The 12,041-nt window shown below is 31.7% G+C and overlaps 1 protein-coding gene across 2 annotated transcripts in view; it reads right to left on the reverse strand.

The window, feature by feature from the left end:
• Window positions 1–11,815, reverse strand: part of LOC108914584 (signal transducer and activator of transcription 5B) — a 20,672-nt gene extending 8,857 nt beyond the window's left edge. The window contains exons 1-6 of one of the 2 annotated variants that reach the window (XM_018720418.2): window positions 11,577–11,815; window positions 11,202–11,344; window positions 10,968–11,141; window positions 1,776–1,938; window positions 1,605–1,686; window positions 1,263–1,548 (exon numbers count right to left, since the gene is read on the reverse strand). In XM_018720418.2, coding sequence (XP_018575934.1) covers window positions 1,263–1,548; window positions 1,605–1,686; window positions 1,776–1,938; window positions 10,968–11,141; window positions 11,202–11,329 — 833 coding nt within the window. In that variant the 5' untranslated portion in view covers window positions 11,330–11,344; window positions 11,577–11,815. The remainder of the gene's footprint in view (window positions 1–1,262; window positions 1,549–1,604; window positions 1,687–1,775; window positions 1,939–10,967; window positions 11,142–11,201; window positions 11,345–11,576) is intronic. The other variant, XM_018720419.2, reaches the window with a different exon arrangement.
• Window positions 11,816–12,041: the final 226 nt, after the last annotated feature.

Genomic DNA, 12,041 nt, shown 5'->3' on the forward strand with positions numbered 1-12,041 from the left:
TTTTAAGTGTCTCGTGATTTATTTCTATTCTTTTGTTCATCAAATTCAATAAAAAAAATTATTAGTTCGTTGATATTTATTTTTAGAGGTCGCTCGAAAACATTTTAGGTACACTACTTTTAAAGTTACAATAATTATGAGTGACCTTTAGAAATTAAAATATCGATTTGAAATTTTCGGAATCGAGAGTTTTTTCAACCTAGAAAATGATAAAATAACGAGAAAAAAATTTTAAAAAAATTGAATTTTTGACGATTTGGAATTTTTAAAAATCTTGAGCGACCTCTAAAAAAATGTATTTTGAGCTGATTTTTTGAGGTTGCTCTTAAAATATGATAAACTAACATATTTTCACAAGAGAGAAAAAAAATATTCGTATTTTTTGGGCCACCCTAATGTGTATCTACTATCTACCCTGTACCTACTGTAAATATCATGTACGACACATCATTTGAAAGGAAATTTTAGACAAATTTAGAATTTGTGTAAAAATATTTTTCGAAGAATGTAACTAATGTAACTTAACTAATTTAAAAAAAAATATATCTATTTCCTTGATGACGATATTTTTAAAATTTTGCTGACAACTCTTGTTTCGCAGATTGGGGTACACTCCGTGTAAATTTTAAACAGAGCTACTGGTTTCGAGGAACAAGACCTCAAAATGTTATAATTTTTTTTTAATTATAGGGTTTATAGCCGTTCGTTTAAAATTAAATACAGTATTTCATACATTTTGAGCTGTATCTTGCTCATTTTAAAGCAGGAACATGACATATTAGATTTGCTTCTTGAGAAAATCTAACGAGGCATCTATATCGAGGGCGTCATATCAGAAGGGCGTATGAACCAAATCTGAAATTTTACAGGCATACGCCTTTCTGATATTAGTTTTGCAAAATTGGTTCATACGCCTAAGTAAAATGCGTTAGAATAGAGTGTTGTTGTTTATGAATATATACGCCCTTATATTAAGCTATTAAGCAAATTGATTAAATGAGGTCATACGCCCTAAATACCTAAAACTGACTATAGTAGCTCTTACGCCCTTCTGATATGACACCCTCGATATGATTTCTGATTACCAAGATATAAGTTCGTCAGACGACTGGGTTCAAGGGTCTATTTTGCAATGCATTCATATTTAGTTTTAAAGTGGCTCATCACAATCGATTGACCTGTTCGAAAGTTATGAACAGAAAGATCACGACATATCCACATCAAAATTAAGATTTATACATTTATTACAAAGAGTTACTCACCATTCTTGTATCGTGTCCAAATTACTGTTAAAATTGGCTCCGTTTCCAGCTAATTGCTGCTCGCGTTTCCATCGTATTAATTCCTCATCTAAAACGTGCGCCTGCAGTTGTGTCAATAACTGAAAGGTCTCTTTCAGCTTCTCTCCTACACCCAATCTCGACTGCATCAATCCTGCTACTTTCTGATTTAAAGCCTTCTCTAAGATCTCCTTCTGACTCTGAAGTTTCTGTATCGCTGCCACCGATTGTGGGTTGCTCGGCTGACCGGATATTTGCTGCAAATGAGCTAAAACGAAAAGGGTAAGTAACGGTTATGCTTCATTTTCTTCATGTTTAGTTTACCATTTATTTTTGTACAATCGTGGTACTGTAAAGCGAAGGCTTCTTGCTCTTGCTCCATCCTTCGTAAGTCTTCGGCAGTATTCTAAAAAGATAAAACAAATTACATCATAATGTTAAAAAAAAATTTATAACTGTGTGTGTTGATTTTTTGCTTCACTTCGAAGTATTTACCTGTGTTCTTCCCCTCAAAATATCGATTTTGTGTAAAACTTCTGCACTGGTGCTGGAGATGATCGGTAGACCCGAGAAAGTCTCGCCACCAGCTGCCTGCACTAGTCGCATTTCTGTTGCCAGGCATTGACGCACGTATGTGAAAAGTTGCATAGGATTGCTACTAACAAAATGAACACATTAAGCAACTAAAATAAAATATATGTAGCATTACTTACGAAATTAAGTTCGAATCAATACAATTCATTCTTTCATAATTGACAGTTTCCATATTACATATATTTATACTATGTAGGGTGATTACACTTTAAATTCTAACCTTACATAAACTTCATCAACCTTTCCTCGTTGGCTTATTTTTTAGGATACAGATAGCTAAAGTTTTCAATAAAATAATTATCTCAAGAATATAAATGGGTTTGATGAAATTGATACTTGTAAAGAAGGGAGGAATAGAGTCATTAGCCAAATTTCAAAAAGTAGATAATATAATTCTACATGTACTAAATAGTGTGTATGTACAATTAGAGATTGAGAAATGTGTCAGAACAGTTTTAAAACTGATTTTTTTATATTTCAAAACGGCTGTGACGTCATAAGGGGCACCTTGTAGTGAAATTGGAAGAAGAAGATGCTCTGTCAACACTATCAGTAGTGTCAGTTTGTCAGTGACACTGTCGCATAAAATATTTTCAAGTCTACGGGTTATTTTCTTTAATCTTCGAATTCCTTTATTATTATTTAGTAATAATCATTTAATATCTTCCCTTAGAATTAAAGCAGAATATGTGAAACGGGATCTGTGAAAACTTCTTCGCAAATTTTACCAAAAATTAATATTTTTATGATCATGAATTTAATTTTTAAAAAGAGACGACCGTTTTAATATTGGCAAAATCAGAGGTATAAAAGCAGTCAGGTAAGGATCAATATATTTAATGAATGATTTTATTGTGTTTATTTATATAAAATATCTATTTATTTATGGAAAATTATAGTGCAGTTCGGGAGTCTTATGGAAATAATGCAATTGGCTATGTGGAATATGGAACAAAACACCACTTCGGCATAGTGTATTATGAGCTGCTAAAACCGAAAGAAACAATCACAGGGAATCTGTATCGAAAGCAATTAAAACATACATTTAAGCTGAGAATTGAAAAATAAATAAGCGCAATACGGGAGACAAGATAAAGTGATTTTGTAGCATGACAATGCTCGACCCCATGTCGCAGTCGGTCAAAACATACTTAGAAGCATTGAAATGGGAAATCCTACTCCACCCGCTGTATTCTCCAGACATTGCTTCCCTTGACTATCACTTGTTTCGACCAATGACTCATAGCCTAGCTGACTAGTACTTACGTTCTTATGAAGAAATCAAAAATTGGATAAATACGTGGATCGCCTCAAAAGATGTGCAGTTTTTTTGACGCGGGATTCATACGCTGCCCAAAAGATGAGAGAAAATAGTGACCAGCGATGGACAATATTTTAAATAGTAAATATATGATCAGTTTTTTAATAATAAAGCCTCAAATTTTCGAAAGAAACGGCGGAAACAAAGTTGTTTACCTTTTATTTTTGTTGTTTTATAAAAAATTAATAAAAAATACTTACTGTTTCACAAAAAAAAACGCTCATAACGGTGCATATTTCCAAAACAATGGTAAGGAAATTTATTTTTTCAAAAAAACCGGGATACTTTTTTAACAAAAAACCAATTAATAGTTTACAAGTTGTATGTATCAAATTTCATTCAAATCCATTTAAAAAATTAAACTTCCCGAGACGAAACTGCAATTTCAGAATTTAAAGAGAAACCACCTTCTAAGTAAAAGGACTTGTCAGAAAAAAACACAAGAGTTCTCTAAATTTTCTCAAAGCCAAATCACTGCACTTTTTCAGGTCTATTTGTTGATACGATTTTTTACAGTTCACATAAAACTTGAACTTTATAAGACTTACACCACCTCTCTAGGAAGTTAGTTGTACACTTTGCTTTGAAATGTGCTAGGCAGATTATATATATACAAAAAAACTGATAAGGCAAATGGACAACAAAAATATTGTTAACCTCTCTGCCAACCCTTCACCTCTTAGTCATAACTGCTGTCTGCAAATAAATACATCTTGCCTTCTTATGACCAACATTTAATTTTGTTAAGACTTTTAATCCTCTTAAAAGTAATAAACAAATTTGATAATCCTATGTTTTATATGCCTTTTTTATTTCAGGAAAGGCAAGTTGGTATTAAAATTATTGTGTCTCCAAATTTAATTCATTGTGTCCGATACTGTTTATTTTTGCAGTTTCAACACTGTTGTAAATACAAGAGGTTGTTCACATGTATGTAAATAATTTCAACATTAAGATGGATGTGTTATTGATTCACATTTGCTTGACTTCTGCATTGCATACATATTACATATAAATAAACCATAAATCAAATATGAACAATAAAGAAGTAATTAAATGGGTATAAGAATCTTAATTAATTATATAATAAATAGTAATTACTTTGGAGCATTCAATATTAATTTTTATTGAAAATGTAAATAAACGTTACAGTTTTCTAAGACCTGACCTGTTTGACGTTTTTTTTTGTTATTGAATACAATACATTTTTTCTTCCCAAAAGTGCCTGATAAAAAGGACCACACGTGTAAATAATTCTCCCATTTTAAGAAATCGTTATTATTTTAATATTTACATTGACCTTAACTTCAAGTGAGTGACAAACAAAGCTTGTTTATTTTGTTGACTCGATACACTTTATATACAGGGTGTTAATGAATAGGTGTTACAAACGGATATGGTATGTAAAAAATCCAAAAATAAGTGCAATTTACTTAATAAACATATGTCCTAAAGCGGCTCATTTTCGAGATACCGGGCGTTGAAATTTAAAAATAATAAACTATTTTTTCCTGTAGTTACGGTATTAGTTAATATTTCTTTATCAAACTCAACAGACAGATTTACTAGCTTAAAGGATGCATAAGTATGGCAGAAACCATTTATTGGCTTCTTCCAGTGGCGTGCGATAGGTGTCGTTTCAGCTTTTATCCCCCCTAAATTGTGCGGCACTGTACAAATATTAGTTTTTCGTATGTTTTTGAATTTGCTAGTATTTTTTACGTAAATAATGTATACTTGTTAGACTTCCATAAAATGAGTAATTATCAAGTTATTAACATTTACATTACTGAGGTCACCTTATGCTCCAAAAACCAAAAATTTTTAAAAAGTGACATGTTGAGTAAATTTTTCACGAAATTGTTTAGTAAATGCATACATGTGTCGCTTTTTCTTTTTGAGATACAAAACATTCAAGGTTTCCGTATTCCTCAAGCAAGTTTAAAATGTTGGAAAAAAAACATTTGCCGTTGACATTACTTGTATTTTAATGTCAAATTATTTTCGATTGTGAAACGAGGCAGTTTTTAATTATTATTGTTATTTTAGTGTAAAGTTTAGTTTGTAAGTTTTAATTATTAGATAGATATCTTTATCCATTCGTTTAAAACATTCATACATCATGAATGAATATACTTCTGCTGATTATGCAAACATGATATTAATGTACGGTCAAGCGCGTTGTAATGGCAGGGCTGCCCGTCGGTTATACTCAATCCGATTTCCAAATCGTCCAACCCCTTCACATAAGATATTTGGAAGAGTGTTTCGCAGGTTGCAGGAAACAGGAACTTTTACAACAAATAGGGTTAACTGCGGGGTAAGGAGAAACCGCAGAACGATAAGGTTCGAAGAAGAAGTTCTTAATAGGATAGAAGAAAACCAATCCACCAGCAGTCGAAGTATTGCTCAGAATATGCATGTAAACCATGTAAGCGTTTGGCAAGTTTTACGCGAGCAACAGCTTCACGCTTATCATATACAAAAGGTTCAAGCTTTAACTCCCGCCGACTTTCAGCCACGACTAAACTTTTGCCATTGGTTTCTTCAACAGTGTCAGTTGCAAGCAAATTTTCCGCGGTTTGTGCTTTTTACAGACGAAGCATCCTTCACACGAGAAGGGATCTTTAATTCTCGCAACAACCATGTCTGGGCTGAAGAAAACCCTCACACCATTCGCTCCACTAGATTTCAGCAGAAGTTTGGCGTCAATGTCTGGGCTGGTATAATTGACGGGCGCTTAATTGGTCCGCACCTTCTTCCAAATCGTCTTACAGGTCCTATTTATTTAACGTTCCTACAACAAGTACTTCCAGAATTATTAGAAAATGTGCCATTGAACATTCGACAGGAAATGTGGCTGCAGCATGATGGTGCGCCAGCGCACTTTTCGCTTGTTGTCCGAGATCACCTTAATCAACAATTCGGTGTAAGATGGATTGGCCGTGGAGGACCTATGGCGTGGCCACCACGTTCCCCAGACATGACCCCGCTTGACTTTTATTTGTGGGGCCATATGAAGAGTCTAGTTTATGAAACTCCTGTTGAGTCAGAAGAAGATTTGGTAGCACGCATTCTAGCTGCAGCGCAGGAGATCGAAACGACGCCTGGCACTTTTGACCGAATGTACACAAATATGCTTCGAAGAATTAACGCTTGTATCGCTACTGGTGGCCGTAATTTTGAGCATTTACTGTAATTTTTTTGTGCAAAATAAAAATACCTTTTAAACAACTTTAACTTTTTGTATCTCGAAAACTAGCATAGCATAGAAAAACATAGTTTTTGGAGCATAAGGTGACCTCAGTAATGTAAATGTTAATAACTTGATAATACTCATTTTATGGAAGTCTAACAAGTATACATTATTTACGTAAAAAATACTAGCAAATTCAAAAACATACGAAAAACTAATATTTGTACAGTGCCGCACAATTTAGGGGGGATAAAAGGTGAAACGACACCTATCGCACGCCACTAGAAGAAGCCAATAAATGGTTTCTGCCATATTTATGCATCCTTTAAGCTAGTAAATCTGTCTGTTGAGTTTGATAAAGAAATATTAACTAATACCGGAGCTACAGGAAAAAATAGTTTATTATTTTTAAATTTCAACGCCCTGTATCTCGAAAATGAGCCGCTTTAGGACATATGTTCATTAAGTAAACTGCACTAAGTTTTGGATTTTTTACATACCATATCCGTTTGTAACACCCATTCATTAACACCCTGTATACTTTCATTACATCAGTTATTCTAAGCTGAGTACCTAGAACTGACCAACCAATAAACAACACTGATAGGTAATGCATGCAAATTGAAATTATTTATGACTATTGCCAAAAAAGAGGAGCTTTCATGAATTTTTTAAAATTTTTATTTCAACCTCTCGAGAAGTACCTGTAACTTGGCAAAAACTAAAGATATAAACTTTTTTTTTCATTTTGTTCGTTTTGAAATGTAGTTTTATAAAAATAATACATTTTTAGTTTTTTATTTTTTTTATTTTTAAACCAAAAAAGTGCTTCTTAAAAAAGAGTGGCGGTTTTTTTTCTTCAAAAAATTCTCAAGAAAATCATCTGCTAATTTATGACACAGGTTCTACAATGGGATCTTTTTTATTCTATTTTTTTTTCGAATTAATTATCTTTATAACGTTGGTCATTAATTTTTTTTCCTAGATTTCCTAGATAGAAATGTATATACTTCTGTTATGTAAATGACCCTGCATATTGTGGTTACTGATACAATTTGATTTTTTTTTAAATACATTTTTTATGTAGATTTACAATGTAAATGCAGCAATGAATTATAAACTATATAGCATGGCTTTATGTTTTAAAGAAAAAAAAATGTTATTCCAACTATTTTGTATTCAGAATTACCAACGCTTGGACAAATCATGAATATCAATGTATTGACATTTTATAATATATTCCCTGAAGGCATCGATTTCAGGTACCGTATCTGATAATTCTAAATTTTATCAAACTGGATGAAAACAGACATTTTATTATGTTATAGGCCCTCTACATGTACCTACAGATAGAGTACATAGGAATTTCCGGAATATATAGATTAGATAAATGGAAATAAAAATACACAAACAAATCCTTTGATTAATTTGACAAGTCTACTTTCATACTGTGCTTATTTTAACATGAATTTAACTATTTTAGAACAAACAAAAACCAACAGATAGTAAATTTATATATATTATTATTAAGGTGTTTATTAAACACTGAATTTAATAATTTTGATCTCCTTTCACAAATGACTTTTGTTATATATATCTCGAATGAATTTATTTGTAATATTTTTAATCCAACATAATTAATCTGGAAAATCTAATAAACTTTGCCGCGCAAAAATCAAAATTTGTATCAAAGTATTCAAAGTATATTTTTCTTGCTAAAGAAATGCACAGCTTTGTTTTCCTATTAATAGGATTAATAGATTGAAATTATTTCCCTTCATCTTTCTGTTTAATTCAAAGTAATGTAATTTTAGGGTCATTCCACATCAACTGTCCCAACGCTCCCAGTCAACCATCTCCAACCTTCATGAAATTTTGCATAGAAATAGCCCTTGGATCTAAACTAAACTGGGTAAAATATTAGACTATTAATATGCATTTGTTCACAAGTTACAGGCTTCATTCTACAGGCCATCTTGCTTGTTTTTTGAGATTGTATCAACAAAGGATGAAATTTAGCTGACTAGGACAACTTTTTGTGCCAAATCCAGTCGTGTAACTAAAAAAGCAATTGTAGTCAAACCTAAATTACTAATTGGTGCCAAAGTTGAGCAAAAAAGTCACTTTCTGAAATAATGACCATACTTAAGATGCTGCAATTTAAATCAGGCAATAATTTTCCCAAGAGTAGTCTGCATTAGTGCCTCTATGTGAGCTTAATTTCAAAAGTTCAGGAGTTGTGCTTCTGAAAGCAGAGGATGGCGAAAATGCAAAAAAAATATGCAAATTTTACCATATTTTTAGCAGCAAAAATCGGAATGTGGATCATCTTCAATTTTCTTCTTTTTTGTTTCATTTGAAAGACCATTGTTTCTTTTACCAAATTTATTGTTTTTCATTTTGTGCTCGGGCCTTCTAGATAAATAAATAGCTCATGTTTTCAAGGTTACTCCTCGCACGCAATGTATATAAGGCTGTTAAACGGGTAAGAGATACGAAGTAGCTTAAAAGGGAGTAAAGTTGCGTAATCAGGGGACCAACATTATGCCTCTTTTTGGAAATCCGCTTTTTTTTTCATTTCAGTCTTGTTTGAGGTGATACTGGGAAAAGAATAACACTTTCTCATGGCAACTGTTTGCCCTCTATCGAATGGCATAATCAATTTTTATATGTAACGTTTCGTTTCTCCAGGACCATCATCAACTTCATTTTTTTAAATATGACCCTAGAAATTTTATTACATTTTTTGCAGGCCTTCATGACCCCCAATACTGTATTGCCTCAGTCCAAACCAGATTCAGACGTTTTGTCACAAAAAATTCCTCATAAACGTATTCGTTCCAAATTTATCTAAATCTAACTGTCGTTAGACCCTGTGAAATCCACCTAGTTATTTAAACTATTACCATCACATGTTATAATAAAGTAAAAATGAGCTCACTATCTATGAATGAGAATAGCATATTGTGTAACAAGTGTAATTTCTCAAAAATTTAAAAAAGGAGAAATTTTTGCATAAGTTGTACACTCTTTTTCTAGTCACACTTTTTTACTTCTAGGTATAGAAATTATTATGTAATTACTGTATAAACCAATTTTTTTTTGTTGGTAGCGGTTTTTGTTAATTATAACAGATTAATATTTCAAGAAGTCAAATTTATTTGTTATTATTTTCTAATGCATTATTTTTAATATCAGAATAATTACTGTCCAATTTTATGCACATTAATTTGACACGAACTTACATTTGTCAGAGTTGTGAAAACATGTGCCATGTGAACACTACTACGTGATACGGATACTACGTGATTTGGGATAATCGTAACTAACGCTTTGTGCATACGTTTACAACTGATGCATAGAACCGTGCGGGAAAAGTCTTTGTGACACAATTATGTAACTTAACTTCAAGGTTATGTTACTTTTTTTGTCGTGTTTTAACTCTTGTGAGAAGCAAGTAAAGCGAAAAGCGTATTTTGAATAGTGGCCGAAGAAAAATAAAATTATTTACATGCTGTTTTTGGAATAAGCACATTTCTTATTCATTTTGAACAGCTGTGTAATCAAAAATGAAGATTTTGTGGTGTATAAATCTCTAGATAACTTTTAACTCTTAACTTTTTTAGTTAATTTATGACATACGATTAGCCATAAAAATTTACTGATAAATTGTATGTACATCCTATATAAAAAAGTAATGTGATTATGAAATATTTCATACGATGTCTGTCTTTATTTCAAAAATAAATAAGTTATTGAAATTTTAGGATGTTTTAAAAAATCATTTCAGTTGATACATTATAGAATCATTTCTACGAAAGGTTTCTTAAGACGTTAAGACGCGAATTGGAAATAAGTTCTGATAGAGCTAAGGTTTATATAACAAGAACTTATGTGTCCAATTTTAATAAAAAAGGCATTTAATCTTAGTTATAACAAAGCAAAAACGTTATATACTTAAATACAATTCAAGTAGTAGTATAAAATGAAAAAAAATGGATGAAGTAAAAAAAATTTCTACGTCAATATACATATTACGAATTGTAGATATTCAATAAGAAAGCGATGGGTATTTTTATCAAATATGATTGAGTACTGAACGGTAAAAATTTAATAGTGAAGACAGGCCGAAGAAACAGAAACAAAATTGTAATTTTATACAAAACTTTTGTCATGTTAAATCTTAACCTTCATAACTTTTCAAAAATAATATTTGCATTACCAAACTTTTTATTGCTGTTTCAACTAACTGACACAAATGAATAAAGCACAGAGTCGCTATAATTTTAAATTATAAAATTATATTACATAAATATTTTTTATATTAATTTAGTTAGCAAAGTAAGAATTTATTGAATTTAAAAAGATGCCATAAAAATCACTGTACCGTTCCGTTTTTGTATTATTTTGTAATGCGTTAAGTATATATGTGATTAAAAAAATAACAAATATGAATCATCCTCACCCAAAAGTATTTATATATTTTGGAAGTTTAAAATATAGTGAAAAGAGTTCACATACGTCTACTGACAATTGCCCTAAAGTGCGATAGAGCCCAATTTATAATAAAACTAACCTGTATCTCTGTCGAAACATTTTAGCGGCTTCTGCAAGTTTCAGCTTTGTCAGGAAATATTCAGCGTCAGTGACTACTGCTGCCTTATTTTCGATTTCAGTAATCAAATTGTTCACAAGTCCAGCAACGTACTGTTCATGCTGTAGATTGTCTGGTACAAGTTCTATTTCCGTGCTACACAATGAACCAAAGATTATGATACTTGATGTGAATATAAAATAAAATCAAACTTACCAGAATTTTTCTTCGATATATTGAGCAAGATAATGTCTTACTTCTATCGGAAAATGGTCACCATATATTGCTCTTATTTGCTGTAAACTTTCAGCAGGTAACTGCTGAGCCTTAGCCCAAAGAGACATGGTTATGTGTTGAAGCTAAAAGAGATGTAGTTTTAGAATGTTAAACAGCGTCAACATTTATGTATACACAAGCTTGTTTGAATAAACTGTTTAGATAGAGGCGTCCCTGCCCTTTACAAATGCAAAAATCAAATATTAATACTCAAGGTCATCTATCATTTCGCAACCTGGTGCCGGACTACATTAAAAAAAAGTTACATGTTTATTCACAGACAACAAACTGAATAAAATGGGAATATACACTAACCTTTTGGTAAAACGCCAACGATGCACTGACAATTTAATTAATATTATCACACATTTATTACAGATTTTGATGTAAATTATTTATTATGGGTACCACTTTTCCTCACACAACAGAATATATGCGCACATTCACGCAGCGGCCATTTCGATTTCGAATAAAACACTACCGTCACGTGACTGTTAAAGGGAGCCACACACTACGACGTGCCCTTTTTACTTTTTAATTCATTGAATGAATGAACCTGTAACCATTTTAAGTTAGATGGCATTCAAAATTAAGAATTTTTTTAAAACTCTTCAATTAATAACGGCATTTGTAATAGCTGGACAATTTATTCATGAATAAATTCACGAAGTTCTTCATGAATTTATTTGTAAACGGTTTGGTTTTGCACTGTTACAGACTTCGTGAATTTTTTTGACACATGAATCAGCCAGAATCAGCTCTACCAACAGAATCAAAGAA

The sequence above is a fragment of the Anoplophora glabripennis genome, unplaced genomic scaffold (assembly GCF_000390285.2).
Source record: "Anoplophora glabripennis isolate ALB-LARVAE unplaced genomic scaffold, Agla_2.0 scaffold1101, whole genome shotgun sequence".
Classification (NCBI taxonomy): Eukaryota; Metazoa; Arthropoda; class Insecta; order Coleoptera; family Cerambycidae; genus Anoplophora; species Anoplophora glabripennis.